Source organism: Chlorocebus sabaeus, chromosome 17 (genome assembly GCF_047675955.1).
Source record: "Chlorocebus sabaeus isolate Y175 chromosome 17, mChlSab1.0.hap1, whole genome shotgun sequence".
In the NCBI taxonomy this organism is placed as follows: domain Eukaryota; kingdom Metazoa; phylum Chordata; class Mammalia; order Primates; family Cercopithecidae; genus Chlorocebus; species Chlorocebus sabaeus.
Window position 1 is genome coordinate 338,315 of NC_132920.1, and position 21,769 is coordinate 360,083.

The window sequence follows — 21,769 nt, forward strand, 5'->3', positions numbered from 1 at the left end:
CCCAAGATTTTGATTTTCAGTTCGCATGTTCTCAAAGAACCAGCTATTGGCCTTACTGATTTGACCATCTCCATTGCATCTTTGTGTTCTGTTTCATTGGTTTTTATTAGTTCTTTCCCTCTACCTTCTTTGAGCTTATTCTTTTTTTGAGTTTCATGCATAGCTCATGTTCAATCTCTTTTCCTCTTTAATACAGGCACTTAAACTCTACATTTACCTTGATGTGTTTCTTTAGCTGCATCCCACATTTTGATATAAAATTTTTCATTACTGTTCACATATCAATTTCTCTAATGTTTGTAATAGTTTCTTTTTTGACCTGTGTGGTTTTCAGAAGTCTGTTTTAAAACGTCCAGATGTCAGCCAGGCATGGCTCGCACCTGTAATCCAGCCACTTTGGGAGGCTGAGGCAGGAGGATTGCTTGAAGCCAAGTTCAAGACCAGTCTGGGCAACATAGTGAGACTCCATTTCTACAACAAATAAAAAATAAAATAATTTCCAAACATATGCAGGGTTTTAAAAGTTATCTTCTTGTTACTAATGTCTAATATAATTTTACTGTGGTCAGAGAATTCGATACTAATTTTTTATTTCTTGAGACTTGTTTGTGGCTAGAATGTGGTCAATCTTCCAACTAAAGTCAGAAGGTTCTACAAATTTCTGCCAGATTAATTAATCTTGCTAACTGTGCTTTTCAAATTTTCTATACATTTGATAATTATTTTGACTGCTTAACTCATCAATATTGAGAAAAGTGTGTTAAAAATCTAGTATGATTACGGATTGCAAATCCCAATAATTAAAAAATTATATATATTGAAGTTATTAATATATTATTTACTTTTTTTTCTTTTGGAGACGGAGTTTTGCTCCTTTTGCCCAAGCTGGAGTGCAATGGCATGATCTCAGCTCACTGCAACCTCTGCCTGCTGGGTTCAAGTGATTCTCCTGCCTCAGCCTCCCAAGTAGCTGGAACTACAAGCACCTGTCACCACACCTGGCTAATTCTTTTGTTTTTAATAGAGACAGGGTTTCAGCATGTTGGCCAGGTTGGTCTCGAACTCCTGACCTCAGGTGATCCTAATGCCTCAGCCTCCCAAAGTGCTGGGATTACAGGCTTGAGCCACTGCGCCCGACCTGAAGTTATTAATATATTATTAAATGTACCTAAGTTTAGAATCAGTTTATCTTCCTGGCAAATTATTACTTCCATCATTACACAATAGCCTTAATATATTCCTAAATAAAATGTTGCCATATTTTGTGTGATATCAACTTAGCACCATTAACTTTCTTTTCATGAATATTTCTCTAGCAAACATTTTTCTTGGTGGTGGGAGTGGGGTAGGGCTGGCATTCTTTTGCTTTCAATTTTTGACTCCTTTAATTTAGGATCCAGAAATAGCATGTATTTAGAAATACCATATAGATGAATTTTTTGGGGGGTGGGATCTAATCTGAGGATCTATTTTATCTGAAAACATTAGTTCATTGCTATTATTGTGCTAATCCATTAGAAAATATTTTTACCCTCTTAGTTTGAATTTTCTATTCACTGTCCTTTTTGTGTGCTTCACCAATCCCCCTTCCATGTTAGTTACTCCTACTGATTTTTTATTTTAATTCTTCACCAATATACACTGCTTTGAAAGTTTTCTAGTCTACATCTATTCTTTTTTAAAAATTAAAACACAGTATTTCATTTTAAAATAATTTGACATAAAAATGTTTCAAAAATAGAATGAAGAATTCCCATATTCCTTCTCTCTCGGCTTCTCCAAATATTAATATTTCAAATAGCCGCAACACAATGATTGAAAGCAGGAAATTAACTTTGATATAATATTATGAGCCGATTTACAGATCTTATCAAAATTTCACCAGTTGGCTCACTGACGTCCTTTTTCTGGTTCGAGATCCAATCCAGGACCACACGTTGCATTTAATTGTCATGTCTCCAATCTGGGGTATTTCCTCAAGTCTCTATCTTCTGTGACCTTGATAATTCTGAAGCGTATTGGTTGGGTATTTTGTAGAATGTGCCTCAATCTGTGTAGCGTTTTTTGGGATTAAATTCAAGTTATGAGCATCACTTCTCTGGTATTTTTGCCAAAAATGTAAGTTAACACTGCTTGTTCTAGAAGAGTGAAATATCAGCAAATTGGAGATGTCTCAGGTCCAATCTGCTTTTTCCTTCAGTACTAGGCTCACCACATCCTGTCCTCCTATTCACACTTCCTAATTCATGGCAGGAGGAGACTTAGATCCAGGATGCCTGACAGCTTCAAGAGGTAGTCCTAGACTGTGATGGCCACAGGTCAAGAGCAGACCTGCGACAGCTGCCGGGTGCGGCAGAGTGTGCCGACTCTCCAGACCTGGTCTGGAGAGCATCTCATTATGTCCAGCACTGCCTACAGGGAACAAGGGGCTTCTTTACTCCCTTTGAAGTGTAGGGTTTTAGTGTCGTGCTTCCTCCTGAACCTTAAAACCATTTTCTTAACTGTCACTTTAAGAATCCAAGTAACTTCAAGAAAGAAACCTGATTTAAAGACAGCTAAGGGGTAAATCAAGGATGGGCCCTAATGGCAGTCTTACCAGAACTTATTTTCATCAGGAAACAATTTGGCTTTGCTGAGTGTCTGATTAAGTCTTAAAAATAATGCAGATGGCCAGGTGTGGTGGCTCATACCTGTAATTCCAGCACTCTGGGAGGCCGAGGTGGGTGGATCACGAGGTCAGGAGTTCGAGACCAGCCTGGACAACATGGTGAAACCCCATCTCTACTAAAAATACAAAAATTAGCCAGGCGTGGTGCCACACGCCTGTAGTCCCAGATACTCGGGAGGCTGAGGCAGGAGAATTGCTTGAACTCAGGAAGCAAAGGTTGCAGTGAGCTGAGGTAGCGCCACCATACTCCAGCCTGGGTGACAGAGCAAGACTTTGTCTCAAAAAAAAAAAAGAAAAAAAAAAAAAAAAGACAACTCATGTGGGGAAACAGACCCACAGAACAAGGACAATTATTATCCAAAGGCCTCAGGAGACAGTCAAACAGATAACAAGCTTGGGACCTGTAACTTCTGGTTTGCAGAGTCTGAAACTCTTGCTTGATGCAGAACAACCCTGTTTCTGTGAGTTGTATCTGTGCCCATGGGATCCATTCCTCAAGTGTTAAAACAGAATGCAAAGTAATTGATGTTACAGACTGTGAAAATAAGTAGTTGGAGAAGTGATCACAGCCTTTAAGGCTTCATGTACTCATATGCTCAGCATGTTTACTAAGCAATGGCCAGAACACGCTTATTTTTAAAAATTCCATGATTACTCCTCTTCTACTTCTACAAGTACCATTTTAGAGCACTTTGTGTATCATGTAAGTCCAACCACCCTTATTACACACAAGGAAACAGATGCAGCCAAAGGCCACGTGACTTTGTCAGCACTGCACAGAGCTGATGACAACTGAAAGGAGAAACCAGCGCAGTGTCTTTCGATCTCATTTTCTCTATTGCTTATGCATTTTTCTATTTCCATGACTTCTGCCCTTTCCTTTATGATTTCTTTCATTCTGCTAACTTGCGGTGGGGGTTGAATTTGTTCTTCTTTGTTAAGATCTTAAGATGGAACCTTAGATCACTGAATGTAGATCTGTTTTATTTTCTAACATAGCATAAAATATTACAAATCGTTTCCTCTAAGCACCCTATAGCTGCATCCCTTAGATTTTGATATGTTTTATTTAACTTCATTCAGTTCAAATATTTTCTAATTTCTCTGTTGTTTTCCTCTTTGATTCCTGGGGTATTTGGAAGTGCACTGTTTAACTTCCAAATATTTAGGGCTTTTCTTGATATTTTATTGTTATTGATTTTCAGCTTAATTCCACTGTGGTCAGAGAACTAACTGCATAATTTGAAAATTTTAATTTTCTTCGAGATTTGTTTCATGACAGAGCATATCAATCATTATTCAGATCTTCTATGTCTTTGATGATTTTCTTCATCTAGTTCTATCAACTGCTAAGAGGAGCTCAAAACTTGCAATCTGAGAATGATGAAACTGCCTAGTTTTCCTTCAATCCTGTCAATTTTGTCTTACATATTTTAATGATCTGCATGGTTTGTTATTAGATACATACGTGATTGTTATATCTTTCTGAATGACCATTTTATAGTTATGAAAAGTCCTTATCTGTTATGATGTTTTATCTTAAAATCTCCATTACCTTATATCAACATAGCAACTCCAGCCTTCTTTATGCTATTTCCATAGTGTATTTTTTTTTCCATCCAGTTCCTTTCAACCTATCTGTGCCATTTTAAAATATAAAGTTCATCTCTTGTATACAGCATATAGTTGGGCCATGCTTCTTTATTCATCCTGAGAACCTCTGCCTTTTAATTGAAATTCTTAATCCATTAATGTTTAATGAAATTATTGCTATGGCTGTGTTTGGACATATCATTCTGTTGTTTTCTATCTGTTCTCTGTTCTCCCTTTTATGCCTTTTTAAAATTACACGACTATTTTAAAAACAATTATAATTTTCGGATTGGCTTTTTAGCTCTACGCCTCCACATTATTGTTTCAGTGATTGTTCTGGGGACTACAACATAAATCCTTAACTTTTCAGTCCCGTTACATTTAATATATTACCACTGCATGTAAAATGTAGAAATCATGCAACAATATAGGTCCATTTCCCCCTTTCCCTTATTTTACATCTGTATAGGCTATGAACGCACAGGATGATGCTATAGTACTTTAAACAGTCATATGTAAGTACCTCGTGCCAACTGATTGAGCGGCTGGAGCTCACAGTCATATATATTATCAAACCTTCGAGAAAAAAAAGCAAAAAGAAAGAATTCTGTATTTACCCATCGGTTTATCATCTCTATTGCTCTTCATTGCTTTTTGAGGATCTGCACTTCCATCAGATACCATTTCCTTTTCGTTTGAAGAACTTCGTTTAGCATTTCTTATAGTGCAGGTCTGCTGACAACAAACTCTCTTAGTTTTCTTTTATCTAAAAATGTCTTTATTTACCTGAAAGAATATCTTCACTTAGAAGGGAAGAACTCTGGATTGACAGCTTTTTTCTTCCATCACTTTAAAGATGCCTATTTCACTGTCTCTGGCCTCCATAATTTCTGATTTTAAGCCAGAAGTTGAGTCCAGTGTTGTTCTCCGGTATGTAGTAGGTGGTTGTTCAACTGCTGCTAACTAGACCTGTTTTTTAGCTTTGGCTTTAACAGTTTGTGGCAGTGTGGCATTTTTTGTCTTTATCTTTTTTGCTGTTTGTTGAGCATCATGTTTCTGTAAATTTGCATCTGCCATAAATTTGGGAAATCGCCAGCCATTATTTCTTCAAATATTTCCTCCTGCCTGATCCTCTCTTTGCTTGCCTTGTAGGACCACCATTATCCATGTGTTAAGACCACTTGACTATATCGAACAAGTCTCTGCAAAACTTGCCCAAACATTTCCCTCTCTATTCTTCATACTGAATAATATCCACTGATTTATCTTCAAGTTCCTCAGTTATCATCACTGTGCTATTTAAGCCCAGTCAGTAGTTTTCTTTTATTTCAGAAATTATGTTTTGGTTCTAAATTTTTCATTTTAAAAATTGTTTCTATGTCTCTGCTGCTATTTCCTATGAAATTGTTGCTAACATATTTTATTTTACTTCATTGTGGATAATTAGTTATAAGTGCATTAAAACCTTTGATAATTCAAACGTTTAGACAATCTCAGGGTTGGACTCAGTTGATTTTCTATTCTCTTGAAAATGTGTTCCATCTTCCTTGTTCTTCATACCTCAGGTAATTTTGGATTTTATCCTTGACATTATGAAGAACAAATTGTGGATAAACTGGATCCTGTTTTCTTTTCTTTTCTTTTTTATTTAGCAAGTAATTATCTGGCTTGGACTTGAACTGCAAACTCTGTTTTCTCCAGTGTTTCTTGAGTGGTAGCTTTAATCTCAGTTAAAATCTTTGTCTTCAGCCTAAGTTGGCTCATGCAAGTGTTCAGGGGCCAGCCAGTGATTTTTTTATTTTTATTTTTTAGTTTACTAAATGCCCTGTTTATTCTGTGAACAAGGCTCAGAAATGTAGACAGAATTTGTAGGTTGAGAAATCTGTGTAGTTGTGACTTCACAACTATACTTCACAAAAGCAGTAATGACAGCAGCTTCTGAACACATTAACCTAGCATTGTTTGGTTTAAAGCGAACACAGTGAGAATAGTTCCTAGTGGTATCTAAGTGATCATCACAGTTTGCTGCTCTAGTCTTTTTTTTTTTTTTTTTTTTTTTTTTTTTGCTGCTCTAGTCTTTAAGAACGAGTGGAGTCTTCACTTGAGCCACCACCTCCTTGCTGCTCAGGGCTTCAACAATCACAAGTGCAAACGCGAAGCTGGTCCCAGGCCCCGGGCTCATAAGAATCAGGTCATCCTTTTCTACATAATTCTCATAGTAGGTGTAATTACCTCCATTCATCATTTTTGTCTTCAGCAAGCAGTAACTTCAAAAGTAAAGTAACTTTATTTTCAAAAGCCTGTGTCATGAGCCTACAGAGCAGTGGGACCTGCACAGAAGGCGGCTATCAAGCCCTTCCGGTTTTCCTGCTCCTTCAGTATCTCCTTCATGGTAGCAGACTCAGATAAATTCTGTGAATCCAGATTACCTCCTGGTAGAACCATCGTGTCATATGGTCCTTCTTTTTTTGCATCTTCAAGACTGGCATCAGGAGAAATGACAACATCATGGCTACACTGTACTGGGTCTTTCCCAGCCAGACCTACAATGGTGACCTCAATTCCAGCTCACCTCATGACATCTACAGGGATGACTGTCTCCTCTGCTCCTTTAGCCAGGATGAGCAGAGCTCTTTTGGAAGCCATTTTTATGTTACATGTTTTAAAGGCCCACACCAGGCTGCGATTTTGGCAGAATTCAAGGATTTTTTTCTGGTTTTTTCTTTTCTAAAATCCTCCTCCTCTCACCAGTAGCTGCAATTTCCTGGATACAATCTTTTGGTTTCTTGGAGCAGAGGGGCACAGAGGATTCAAAAAAATAATTCAAGAAAACTTCCCAGAATCAACAGATTTTAGATTCATCACCAGGAACAAAAGGTCATCACACCCAGAACATTAAGAGCTTTCAGAAAACTAAGAAAAGATAATTTATAGAGAGAAGCAGGTGAAGAGACAGTGGAGGACAACAGCACAAAAGCCTCCGAATTCTGAGGAAAAATGATTTCCAACCTAGAATTCTATACTCAAGAAGCTATCAGTAAAGATTTTCTGCAGATAGTCAAAGTCTCAAAATATTTACCTCCAATATACTATTTTCTCAGGAAGCCACTATAGGGTGAGTTTTATCATGTGAGGGCGCAAACCAAAAAAGAAGACATGGGGTATAGAAGCAGCTGATCCAATCTAGGCAAACGGAACTTCCACGTTGGTGATTACAAAAGGACATGCCAAGTATGATGTCGACCCAGCAGGCATACAGCCTAGACTAGGACAGGCTAGAAATCTGTAGGGAAGTTGTTCAAGAAGACAAACTTGGTAAAATGTCTATGTTTGAATATATTGCAAGGACATTTGAACTTGGATGGAGGACATTTTGAGATGTGTGAAAATGATTAAAATACATAAAAAGATACAAAAAATACAGTAAGAAAAGAATATAGGGTATGGCTGGCTTAGAACTGCATGACGTCTACACAGGCCTCATAATGTGAGCACTGGATGCTGGTCTAATCAGAATGAACACACTGAGAAGACGGGTTAAGGGAGTATGTGTGTAGTAGAGAGGATGAAAGAGAAGACAGCTGAATTTTCATATTCTATTGTAGGAAGATGATAGAGCTCAAAACCACAGAATTAAGAAGTGGCAATACAAACCTGTGAAGGTTGGGACCACAAGGTAAATACCAAAAGACTCAGAGCGGCTAGGAGAATGCAAAGTGATGGCGGCTAGGAGAACGGAAGTGGATGGCCTAGGAGAACGGAAGTGGATGGCGGCTGGGAGAACGGAAGTGGATCACGGTTAGGAGAATGGAAAGTGATGGCGGCTAGAACAGAAGTGGATGGCGGCTAGAACGGAAGTGGATGGCAGCTAGGAGAACGGAAGTGGGTGGCAGCTAGAACGGAAGTGGATGGCGGCTAGGAGAACGGAAGTGGGTGGCAGCTAGAACGGAAGTGGATGGCGGCTAGGAGAATGGAAAGTGATGGCGGCTAGGAGAACGGAAGTGGATAGCGGCTAGGAGAACGGAAGTGGGTGGCGGCTAGGAGAACGAAGTGGATGGCTTTAGGGAGCAAGCAAAGGAAGGAGACACAGAGGGGTTGATCATTTTCATAATCAGCTCTGCGGAGCCATTTGACTTTTTATGTATTTGATTAAAAAATAATCTGACACATTTGCTAACGTTATTTCATCAACAGCTCTCAACAGTATTTCCTAAGGGGCTCTTTGGCACCAGCTCCTGGGCTAGCACTGCCGTCCCATCCCCAGGCTCCCTGATGGCTGAAGCTCCGGCTCACGGAAGGGCTTGGAGGTCAGTTGAGAGCAGGGCACAGGAAGAATGGCAGAGCAGAAAACAATTCCGAGGTCATCTGACATGTGCATCTACCCAGGCGAGGCCTGGTTTCAGGAGCCTGCATTGTCTAGGTAGAGAAACACAGTAAGCAGGAGAAAAGAAAGGGCTGGGTATAAATATTTTATAAGACAGTCCAATAGGCAAAGAAGCAGGGGCAGCAAGAATTGATCAGGCACCCAGGGAAGATAATTTTTTTTTTTTTTTTGAGACGGAGTCCTGCTCTATAGCCCAGGCTGGAGTGCAGTGGCGTGATCTCGGCTCATTGCAAGCTCCGCTTCCCGGGTTTGCGCCATTCTCCTGCCTCAGCCTCCCGAGTAGCTGGGACCATAGGTGCCACCACCACGCCTGGCTAGTTTTTTGTATTTTTTAGTAGAGACGGGGTTTCACCGTGTTGGCCAGGATGATCTCCATCTCCTGACCTCGTGACCTCGGCCTCCCAAAGTGTTGCGATTACAGGCATGAGCCACCGCGCCCAGCCAGGAATATAATTTAATAAGAAAGGTAGCAGAGAAGAGATCTTTAAAAAATAGTTTCACTTTTGTCCTTGAGGCCAGGATACTCTGTGATCTTCAAGGAGGAGGTCAGTTCTTGTCAGTTAAGAGAATGGGTTCACAGTATTATGTTTCTCTGATTCCTTCCTTATCATTCTCTACTTGGTCATTTCTGGTTTTCCAAATGCTAAGTTTAGCAACCATTTCTCAGTACTTACCCTTTTGACATCTGCGCTATTTGACCTTGCTGAAAATCTCTTTATTCTTATTATAATACTTGCTGTTCCCTTGATTTCTGTGACCGCATGACCCCATTCTTTCCAGGTTTTCCTCTTACTCTGTGATGAGTTCTTCTGGGCCCTTCTTTGACGGTTACAATTCAGGCAGTGGTCTTGGTTCTCAGGGATTTGTGTCTGGCTAGAGGGTTTGTGGGAAGGTGGTACAAGAATCTTTTTTTAAACATGTGAAGAGATAATAATGATAACAACCATGAAAATATCAATAATGACCACAAGAATAAAACCAATGGGTTCCAGTCATGGTAAAACACTGTTGAAGGCACAAGACAAGCTTAAGTGCCCAGTTTGTCTAGGATTTTATGTGCCTAGACAGGAGAAAGACACTCTGATATCCCATTGCCTTTCATTAGCCAAACTGCAAACAAGTTACCCAAAGACCCAGGTCTTGTCCATAAGATGTTTATTGTTATATATTTCTAACCTGGGCAGGTACAAAAGGCTTTCCAGTCATAGATGGACTAAACCTCAGTGCAATCAATCCTCCTGTGGGGAAGCAGAAACGAGATGAGATCAGCACACCAAAAACACAATGGCCCCGTGTACAGTGACATCGCCTGTGTTTGCAGCGAAGCTAAAATAATTACAGCTGCTGCTCTAATTGAGGTGTGATACATTAAATATACCTTTCAGAGCAGTTCACAAATCTATACGAAAATCTTTACAACAGAACCAACAGATACATGTTTAGTGACAAAAATGTATGCAAGTTCAGTGTATGCATAATTATTTTATGATTACATAAAATATATTTGACTTTATTTCAGAAACCTAATCTTGATGTAAAAACTAGTTAAAATTTGTAACTTTTCTGAAAACATATTACACAACACTCTTATGCAACTAATAGCAGAATATCCCATAGCACGTGATCAAAACAGAAACACACACTACCACCTTGTACCAAATCCAGAATAAAAATATAATCTTTTCTATTTCTTCCCTTTAAAAAAATCTATATGCAAAGATGACGGAGACAGGAGAATGAGTCAGAGTGCTGGGCCTAAGGCAATGATGCTTGTTTTGCAATGCCCAAATCATTTCTAGAACATGCCACTTTCATGGTACATTGATATAGAAAGTCTTAGTAAAACCAATTATTTCTAATAGCTCTTTACCATTTCAAGTGAGGCCAACTTAGCTAACTCACATGAAGCCATGCCGGCCCACAAAGAACACGGATGTGCTAAAAACGAAATGCCACCGGAGCATTAAAGTACACTGAACTCCCTCATTTGTTTTCTCAGCTGCCTCTTTAACTTGCTCCAGGGCCTGGTTTATCTCTCAGCTTTCATCTAACTTATTTCATATTCATCCATCTCCTCTTACCCACTAAACCAGTGTTCTGTAACTCAAGTAGCTCTTGAAATCCCCCTTTCTTCCAAGAAGTCCCCCCTGACTTGTTGGAATAGTAGTCCTTGAACTCCCTCATTTGGGTATGGGGTTTTTATGCCTTTACCTTCCACTCGGAGCCATAAAAGCACTACGGGTTCCCTTGTTGCTAAAGTTTATTAGCCTCTGGAATTAATGAACTTTCTCTGAGCTGTGACCCGGGTGGATGGATGTCAGAAGGCACGTCCCGCCGGAAGGAACTGCTGAGCAGCAGTGAAGTCAAGGACATATGGAGCCAGAGAGTGAACATGAGTCCTGCCACTTATCCTCCTTGCAGTCTTAGAGAAGTCACCAACCTCTCTCTGAGCCCTGATTCCTTCCTCTGCTAAACGGACATGGCAGTAACCTAGCCCACGTGTCACAAGGCTGTTGTGAGGATTAAACAAGACACTTCATGGTGTGCCTCACACGTGGTAAGTCCCTGCAAACAGAATTAGCAGGACCTGACAAACGGTTTCTGACAACGTGTCTGCCAATACAGGGTTAACCAGAACATAAGTATTTCGAGTGTTAACAGTAGAAATATAAAAGGTTACACAGCAAATGAAAATGTTGAAGTAAAGACACTTGGAGAAAAATGTCAAGCAAATTACAACTTAGATTAAAGACAGATTCTTTATTGGCTGAATGTGCTGCACTAGATATTTAAAACAACACAAACATTCATGGTCGCAGTTTTTAAATTTAGCTCATAGTTGAGTTATATACAACAGTTAACAGACTTAGGAAAGACAATCTTCTGTGTGTTTCTTAACAGCTTTATCAAGCACATTTGTAAAAGACTGAACTTTTATTTCCAGTTACTATGATTTCTCCATACACCAAATGAACCAACATATTCATTTATTTTAAATAATGGAAACTGTACATGGCTACACTGTGCTCTAAAATTACTTGCATTAATGAGGACATTAATTTTAGCATTTAAAAAAGGAGACTTCAAAATAACCTTAGACAATTTTGAAAACCCTGACAAGCCGACTACAAGTAGCGAATTCCTCAGTTTTCAGATGCAACGGTGTGATGACGTTGGGTGGGCGGCTGACTGTGAGAGGAGTCACGGTGACCTGAACCTGTTCCAGTAAAGCCAGTCAGCAGTGAACGTGGGGCAAGTGCACGTGGCTGGTCTACAGCTCCCACTGCCTGGTGACCAAGGAGCATCCTGAAGTTTCTGAAAAGAGACTGTGTGAGAGCAGCATTCTTCCAGCTACTGAGCAAGATCCTTTGCCGGGTAAGAGGTGGCAGACAGAAAGTCACCTGCTGAAGGAGGGGGCAACGGTGGGCAGGGAGCCTGGCCTTTCCTTTAGGGGACCCTGAAGTCTGCAGCTGCCCCGCCAGCACCTGTGAGTGTAACCCAGTGACCAGCACTCACACCCCATCACAGACAACACACAGGGCCTCAGGGACTGCAACACGTGGACATGAAGTGACGCACATCAAATTAAGAGTGAGTGAGAATGAAAAAAGCTAGTGCTTAGTCCTGTGAAAAATAAAAATCAGATAGCGAAATGCCAAGTTAAATCACAGACACCTGGACCACAAATAATCTACCCCAGTTGTAATATTTATTTTAATGGAGACCACAAATTTTTCCAAAAATCTGCTTGAATTAGAAAACTTAAGGCCATTTATACGAAATAAGGGTTTTAAGCACAGCTGCACAGGTTAGGACAGTAAGAGCTCCAAAGACGTCTACATATAACTTTCCAAATCTCCTCTTATCAATCAGTCTCTCCATGTGTCGCGGAAGCTGCCTGCACTTTCGTGAATGGGACACTGAGAAATGCTTCAATATGTACCATGCCATTCCAGAACATTCCCTCCAGAAGCAGCTCTTCCTGCTGCACTCAACCTTCTGCTGAGATGCAAAGTATATTTTAAAACGTATTTTAAAGTCATACAGGATCTGATCTAGTAAGAATGGCAAAACAAATAGTTCTTGGGCATTTCAAATGAGGTCATTTTAGTTGAAATGTATACCAACAATTTTTGAAATCAGAGGAAGGGAAAAAGAGAGAGATGGCAAACCCAGTGTTTAATACAGCAAATACCTTTAGGGTACTTAGAAAGTGAACAGTCTTATTACTTGTTATTTTCCTGGACTTCCTTTATTTGGCAGGTATTTATGTTTTCATCATGGTTGAAGAAGCTGCTTGGAAACAGGTGAGCTGCAAGTGCATGCTACTCTTGAACTTGTTCAGGAGCTCTTCCAGTAACCTGGAGGAAGGAGACACTTGGTTTTACAGCCTGACAGATGGGGTGGCCTAGCAACACAAGAAAACACCAGGGGAGCCAGCTGCCCGGCTCTGCCTATGCTTGCTGTGTTGAGAAGGCAGCTGGAAAGTTCTACCTGTGGATCCTTAACTCAGCAAAAGAAACACATCAATCAAAGAAGTTGGTCAAATAGGATATACTGATATATGTATTTATGTTTGTATAGAAACATCTCCTTCCTATCCCCTCCCAAGATTAATTAGATTCTTCCCTAAAACAGACTGATGCTTAGGCCTATTCTTTTTAGAAATTCAGCTCTAAAATAATTTACACACCTTCAAATTCACTTTTTGTTAAATGGTTCTATGAACATTGGCAAACCCATACCGGAGTGTAGCAGGCCACAGCACGGGGCGCCGCTGCACCCTCTCCCCTGCTGCCACTCCAGTCAGCCTCTTCCCTAACCCCATCCCCCAGCAGCCACTGGTGACTTTCCCTTCCTCTCATTTTGCATTTTGTCTTTAACAGCTAGTGGTGAGTGGGGAGCGAAAGCAGTGGGTTAATCACCAGGGCAAGCAGGGTTAGGGCTAATTCCACTAGGCAAATCGCTTTGCTACCTGATATCTCAATCTGTTTCCCCAACTGATCTGATATAGTCATCTAATTTCTTTTTCTTTTTCTTTTTTTTTTGAGATGGAGTTTTGCCCTTGCCACCCAGGCTGGAGTGCAGTGGCACGATCTTGGCTCACTGCAACCTCCACCTCCCGGGTTCAAGCTATTCTCCCACCCCAGTCTCCTGAGTAGCTGAAATTACAGGTGCACGCCACCACGCTTGGCTAATTTTCCTATTTTTAGTAGAGACGGGGTTTTACCATGTTGGCCAGAATGGTCTTGATTTCCTGAAGTTGTGATCCGCCCACCTTGGACTCCCAAAGTGTTGGGATTACAGGCATGAGCCACCAAGCCTGGCCCTAGTCATCTAATTTTAAAGCTAGAAAGGATCTTAGAGATTTCCTGGTTTGGATGAAGCAACCAAGAAGTGGGTTTAACAGTACTGAGGTCAAGAGACTATTTCATGGTTTAACAATGTTCGGTATTAGAATACTATTCCCACAGCAAACCTAAAATACAGTCCTGACCTGGGGCTACTTCAGGGTGTGTATTGTTCTTGACTCTCGAACACACTACCTTTTGAGCCCTGTTCCACATATGAAACGTAACAGTGATTGTTTTAATCTTTTATCATATTTATTTTAAAGAAATGAACAGGGTTTGGAACCAATTCAAATAGAGGCTGGAAGTTAGTGAGAGAAAGCAGCAGCAGGAAAAAGGAAGAAAGGGCTGACTGTGCAGTTACTGTCCGCACGGCCGCCATGTGCCCACGTGGGACGCGCACAGCAGGGGCGACTCGGGGATTGCAGGGTGGAAGGGCTGGTCTGCTGCCCGCTCTGTGCGTCAGTGCCATGTGACAGCTTCCCCCCATCGCCCAGCCTATGTGCTCTCTCTGCCCTGCACTGAGTCTGCTCTGCCTTCACGGTGCCAGCATTTCAGTCAGTGCACCAGACACGCCTGTCCATGGACCCGGCAGCCACGTGTGGAGGGCATGGTAAAGGAGTTACTGCAGAGTTTCTGCTGCCTCAGCACAGGGGAGCCTGGATATTTGTGAAATTTATCTGGCCTAGATTTTTCTCTTAGGTCTGTTTCCTGTTCTATGAGTAGTAAAGTTTGGAGTCAGGTTGAGATCATCAATGTGGTCTAACGAAATATGTACGTATATATAAAACTTTATTATGCTATATGTGCACATCTACTCTTTCATAACATTTTATATTTTATAGAACACAAAATGAACACTACTGAATTACTCAAAGATAAAAAAGTCACTGACTCCTGCATTTTACTATGCGGTCTTCTTTTTTCCATTACTTCTTAAGGATGTATGCTACTAATACAGTTTACTGAATAAGTCATAGTGAGCTTTCTTAAGACATTTTCTCTACCAGTCACTTGAAACGAGAGCCAACTTCTAAATTATCCTCAACCCAGAGGAAAGGTCTTACCTTATTCTGTCACTCTGAAGACATGCAAGTTACAGTGACGAGATGTACCTACTAACGGCTCTTATTCAGGTTCTTATTTGGATTCTGCTCTTCCTAGAATCCAAATCATTATTATTCCTTTTTAAAAGGTACTTTAGGTAACAAAACCTTGCTGAACACATGCAACTGGCTCCTGAGAGCAGCACACAGGACTCACTTTTTATCTGCTCCGCTGGAGAGCTGGGGCAGGGCTTCCAAAGCCTGCTTGAAACTTGACCTGGAACACAAACAGCCACACTGCAGTTGAAGCCTTGCACAGGAGAACTGCTGACAAATTCTTAAGCATCCCTTAATTATTGAGAAGCCAATAAAAGCCAGTGAAGCAAGGAAATACGAGAAAAAGTAAAAGTGAAAAACAATAGAAAAAGTAAAAGTAAAAGTGAAGGTGTAGCTACCAGGTGGAGGCTTTGTAGCAGCAGGGTCAGAAAAGCTCAAGTAGGAAATGAAACGCAACTTGAAAAGCTAAAGGAAAAACAGATCTTCTTTTAGAGGATGCTGCTGGTGACAGAGGAGAGCTTAATGTGAACATGTTTAATTTAAAAGGAGTCTTTTCAAAACAAACAACTGCAGATGGAGTAACTGGTAAGAAAGGTAAGAAACTAAGAAATGAAAGATGACACACAGCAGGGTGTTCACAGTATTTGGCACGCACGGGGCCTGAGCTTCAGCCAATGTCTTGTAATACTTAAATACAGCCTACTTAAAACTTGTTGAAAAATGGAGAGTCATATAGATGCTTTAAAAATTCAACATGATTTCCTTACACGAAGAAGGTAAAAGGAAAGAATTTTTAAAAAGACAACTTTGGGATGTTTAGCTTTTACAAGGAGAAAGTATTAGAAAAATTACCAAACCAAATGAAAAGCATCATAGGGGAGATTGTTTAGGAATAACTTGTACCATTCACAAAGGAACAGTTCTTAACTTTTATCTCTTCTTTTATGATTGGTTAAGGTGAAGAAATAAATGTAATTATTCTTGACTTTAGGGAGTCATTACTTCTACATTGTAAAAACATCCTCCTCAATCTACCAGGAAGTACGTTTTTGAGCAGTATTCCTCAAATTAGGGGCAAGTGTCACAGCAACAGAGAGGAAGACTGAAAAGTTCCAACAGAGTCATAAAACCTGGTGCTGGGCATCTCCAGCTGCTCCCGGGAGGGCGCAGTGGGGGCTGGGACGGGCGGCTGGGTGCACTCAGGTCCCTCCCCACATTCAGCGGGCTCTTTCCTGGTGTGGAAACCACTGCCTCTACCTCCACCATCAGCTTGTTTCTTACGAACCTCTTTTTGATTAATTGAAAGAAAAGTGATGGAATTGTTTTGACGGTATGACAATAATGATAAACACTATACCACCCGTTATTGTCAGGGTACTGAAAATTAAAAAGTGACTTGGCACATTTTCTCATTTAATCCCCTCAAAAGCTTGCCTAGAGTATTTTAATCTTCCTCTACAGATGAGTACCTTATACTCTGTAAAATTAAGTCAGCAGGAAGAAAGAGTAGGCATTTACATGAAGTGCGCACACATCCAGCACGGGCTGGGTGCTTTCCATCCTGTTAGCATGTTGTGCAAACAAACGATGGCTGGGAAAAGGTGTGGATAAACAATGAACATGGAGGCCCGCTAAAAATGGCTTCTGGTGAGCTGTGACGACAGGAATGAAAGGCTAACTTCATGTGTTAGGAAAAAATGGAAAAAGTCTTTTCAGTCGCAAAGCTGACAGTAAGAATGACAGCAAGCCATGTTATCAGATGCTGGAAATGAGTGAGTAAGCATATTACAGTGTCCTCAAGCATTCCATTTGCATACTACTTGGCCTCTCGGGGACATCAACGTATCACCCAGTATTTCCTAGGTAATGCTGCCCGTGTAGTAAACAATCTTGCACAGGCAAACAGTAGTTCTGTTTCACTTCACCTACTGAAATTTCAATGGTAGGAAATCCTGACTTTCATTCAAAACAGCTAAAAATTATCATCAAATTTCCACTACAAAATTTTGCAGACAAACCACAAGGCTTCCTCATACTGATATTTACAGCACTCGAGCTGCCCTTCAGAGTCTGCTATGAATAGACTACGACTCAGTTCTTATCCTCTTTTGCTTTAGGAAGTATGTCACACTCTGCTGTATTATTTTTAAGACTAAGATTTATTTGTCAGTAGTAAATGAAAAACAAAATTATATTAAACCCCTTTCCTTTACATTGTGTTACAAAGAAGTGGCCTTGACATAAACTTGATCACATCACAAATTGATGAGCATGTGCTCTGATCAGTCATCTTTACAGAGGATAGAATTCACCAGTAAGACAATCTGTATTTTTAATAGAGCACTCAGAACTAAAGAACACTGCAACTTACTTGCTTTCGGGTGTCAGGTAAACAGCCACAGTGTCCCTCAAAGCACAGATTTCAAGTCTTGCCTGAAAATGAGAAAAAGACAAAGTGACAACAGGAAAATTTATATTATCAAATATAAACAGGTACTGAGGTGAGGGGTCTCCGGCCTGCTCGTCGCAGGACGGGGCTTGGCGTAATACCACCGCGGTGACTGCCAGTCACAAGCAGAGTTTCTAAAACAGTCTGAAGAAATCTGCTACCACAAAATATTCGTTGACTGAAAATTAACTTGTAGTCAAGGATGACTATATGAGGGCAGGGAACTAGATATCTCAGTATGAAAAGCACAAACTGTGTTGTGATTTTCCAGCCATCTGTATTTACCCTCTAACCACCAATTTTTCTTTTAGTCTTGCAAGAGGAACACTGCCCTGAAAGGGCCTGAGCCCCACAGAGGTGGCTTGGCTTCCTGACACCTCTGCCCTTCCAGGCACACTGCCTTCATCTCAAAAACTAAACTATGGTCTACGGATTCAATGCAATCTCTATTAAAATCACAGCTGCTTTTATTTTTTTCCTTAATGGAAACTGGCAAGCTGATTCTAAAATTCATAAGGAAATGCAAGGCACTCAGAACAGCCAAAGCAATCTTAAAAAAGAGTAACACATTTAGAGGCCTCACACTTTCTGACTTCAAACATACTACAAAGCTAACATATATTTATATATTGTATACCCTTATATTCATGATCAACTGCTATTCAACAGGGTTGCCAAGACCACTCAGCGGGGAAAGAACAGCCTCTTCAACAAATGGTGCTAGGGCAACTGGATATCCACATGCTTAGAAGAATGAAGCTGAATCCTTTCCTTAACACAAACATTAACTCAACATGGATCACAGATCTAAATGTAAGAGATAAAATTATGAAACTATCAGAAGAAACCCAGTGTAAATCTTTGTGACCTTAGGCTAGGAAACCCTTCTTAGAAATCATGCCGAAAGTATAATCAACAACAAAAAAACAGATAAAGTGGACTTCATCAAAATTAAAAATCCAGTGCTACAAAGACACCATCCAGAATGTGAAAAGACAACCCCACAGAATGAGGCATCACTTCACACCCACTAGGATGGCTATAATCAATGAGAGAGACAATAACAAATACTGGTGAGGATGTAGAGAAATTGGAACCCTCAAAAATTGCTGGTAGGAATGTGCTGCCACTTTGCAGAACAGTCTGGCAGCTCCTCAGAAGATTAATTATAGAGTAACCATACGACCTAGCAATTCCGCTCCTTGGTATGCACCCACGAGACATGAACACAGATGTCCACACGAGAACTTGTACAGGAGTGTTCACAGAAGCATTCTGCATATTAATCAAAAGTGGGAAAAAAACAAACACCCATGAACTGATGAATGGATACATAAAATGTGGCATATTTAAAGTGGAATATTACTCATATGTAAAAAGGAGTGAAGCACTGGCACATGCTACAACATGGATGAACCTTGAAACATTATGCTACATGAAAGAAGCCAGTCACAAAGGGTTGTATTTGTATGCTTCCGTTTAGATGAAATTTTCAGAGTAGACAAATCGCAGAGATAGAAAGCCAACTGTCTGTAGGGACAAGGGGTATGGGAGGCAAATGATTAGACTTTCTGTTAATGGGTCAGGGGTTTCTTTTGGGATGAAATATTCTGAAATTGATTATGGTGATGACTGGACAGCTCTTTGAATACACTGAAAATCACTGAATTGTATATTCTTTTTCTATTGCAGACAGATCGTATGCTCTATGAAATATTTCATAAAAATTTTAAGAAAAAAGTTAACAAGATTTCACTTGTATGCGAGCATGAAGAAGTGTGGTCTGACAGACAAGTCAGGTTTCCTGGGAGCTCCCACAGACCCACTGATGATGATAAGTTGATTTTCTGAAGTAGGTGCCCACAGTGAGTGGGACACACAGGAGAACATTTAAAAGAAATATCCCTTATTCTCAAGGAGTGGACGAAACAGAAAACAATGACAAAAGACACAGCCAGCTCTTTACAGTTTATTAGAAATTCTGTAAGCCATCTAGATCAAAGCAGACATGTATGACACAGGATATTCAGTGACCTTTTTCTGTTTGGAAGGCAATTATTTGGTTTCACTTTTTCAGTCCCTTAGGAGCCTGAAAAACAGTATATAACTAGAAAGTTACAAATGCTAGAAAGTATGAAAATTTCTGTCTCTATTTTGTCTATATTCTAGTATAGGTAAAAACAGACCTACCATGAAAAAAGGTAGAACTTTCAGCTGACTGTTTTAGGAGAAAGATTAAATTACTACAAAACCAATCTTCTGGTAGAAATTTTATTCAATCAAGGTCATAGAGTGTTTTAATTAACCTATAACTTATGCCAATTATAAAAACTGTGGTTAGCTATATAATACCTACAAAATCGTAATTCAGAAAACATCATGCTAAAAGATCTGCCAAAATCACCAAACCATCACTCCCCTCTTCACCGAGCTCTCAGGACAGTCCTGGAGTTTAGCACTTTAGGTAATTGCCCATCCAAGTTAACCTGCTATCCCTCTTAGAGTTATGGCCCCAAGGAAGGAAGCTCTCAAAGTCATTCTCAGTGGGAGAGTGAAGTGGGGAGTTTAGACTAACGGCCTTTTTCAAAATACACGTCTGTACAGGCCCAAGGAGGTCTCAAAAACTGGAGGCTGGAACAGTTTGGTGGCCAGCAGTTTCTGGACATGTGTATGTGAAAAAAATTTCCAGCTAATTCTGAGATCACTTCTCAACCTCTCCCTGCTGGTTTTGAGAGTGGTTCAGCCATCAGATAAGCGGGTAACAGAGGTAATGTGTAGAGAGGGCAGATGCCTGTTAAAATTCCAAGACTGCAAGGCCCCCGGTAGCCACTGCAGCTGCCTGTTAATTCATTTGTAGTATTACACAATTTACACTACTGATCCCCTGTGATGGAACTATTATAATAACCACGACCTTTCAACTTAAACTATAATATCAAAGATCTGATAAATCAATTTTCAGAGAAAACTGGCGGCAAATGGAAATACAGCAGAAGCTTTTGTAACAGATTTTTTCCCCTAACCAAATTAACAAGTGCTCTCTGCTCTTCTTTTTTCCCAAATATGTATTTTATTTTGAACAAATTTCAAATGGATAGAGACTTGGAAAGAACTTTACAGTGAACGCCTGTTTACTCACAGGCTCTCCCAATAACACAGCCTCACACGACCACACGGCTTCCATCCGCCACTAGGTCCTACAGCTCTGATCCACTTCAGGGCACATGCCATTAACTGCAGTGGACTCTTTGCACCAGTTTTTTTTTTTTTAAATAGTTAGAATGTACATACTACACAATGGACAAATCTCAAAGTGTGGCATTTGATGAGTTTTGACTGATGTAGACACCTGTGTGATGGAAACCCAGATCACAATAACCAGCACCCTGTGATGATCCCTAAGGCCCCACCCTAGGAACCCCCACCACCCAGAGGAAGCCACTGTTCTGAGTTCTTCATCACAGTTAGTTTTATCTGTTCTAGAACTTCATGTAAATGAAAACTATACAGTATACGCATGTGTCTGTGTAAGGATCCCTTCATTCGGCGTAATGCTTCTGGGATTCACTGCATTGTGTAATTTGTTCTCTTTAATGTAGAATAGTATTTGATTGTATGAATGTATTACAGTTTATTTACTCTACTGATGGACGTCTGGGTTGTTTTCAGTTTTTGATTATGATAAAATGACTACGAACATTCTTAGTTATTTTATTTTTTTGAGAAAGGGTGTCACTCTGTCGCCCAGGCTGGAGTGCAGTAGCACGATCACAGTTCACTACAGCCTCGACTTCCTAGGGTCAAGCAAGCCTCCCACCTTAGCCTCCCAAGCAACTGGGACCACAGGCACACAGCATCACACCTGGATAATTAAAACAATTTTTTTTTTGGAGAGACAAGGTCTTACTATGTTGCCCAGGCTCGTCTCAAATCCATAGTGAACATTCTTATAAATATGTTTTGTGTCTCGAACCCATGGTGAACATTCTTATAAATATGTTTTGTGTCTCAAACCCATGGTGAACATTCTTATAAACATGTTTTGTGTCTTGAACCCATGGTGAACATGCTTATAAATATGTTTTGTAACCTATTTATACAACACATACAAAACTGAAAATATGTTTTCCGTTGTCTTGCTTAAATAACTGGGATCGGAATAGCTGGGTCACAGGGTGTGTATGTGTACGCTTAGCTTGAAAAGAAAGTGCAAGAGCTTTC

The 21,769-nt window shown here is 40.2% G+C and overlaps 1 protein-coding gene and 1 pseudogene across 5 annotated transcripts in view; both read right to left on the reverse strand.

Annotated features, from left to right (window-relative positions):
- Positions 1-6,303: 6,303 nt before the first annotated feature.
- LOC140708810 (Parkinson disease protein 7 homolog) lies at positions 6,304-11,283 on the reverse strand (annotated as a pseudogene).
- A 102-nt stretch (positions 11,284-11,385) lies between these two features.
- The window catches only part of EXOC2 (exocyst complex component 2), a 204,607-nt gene continuing 194,223 nt past the window's right edge, over positions 11,386-21,769 (reverse strand). For 4 of the 5 annotated variants that reach the window (XM_007973874.3, XM_073005610.1, XM_073005612.1 and 1 more), the window contains 3 exons: positions 17,471-17,532; positions 15,260-15,319; positions 12,333-13,006 (listed from right to left, as the gene is read on the reverse strand). In XM_007973874.3, the coding sequence (XP_007972065.1) occupies positions 12,913-13,006; positions 15,260-15,319; positions 17,471-17,532 (216 nt within the window). In that variant the 3' untranslated portion in view covers positions 12,333-12,912. Of the gene's footprint in view, positions 11,961-12,332; positions 13,007-15,259; positions 15,320-17,470; positions 17,533-21,769 lie in introns of those variants that run through there. The other variant, XM_073005611.1, reaches the window with a different exon arrangement.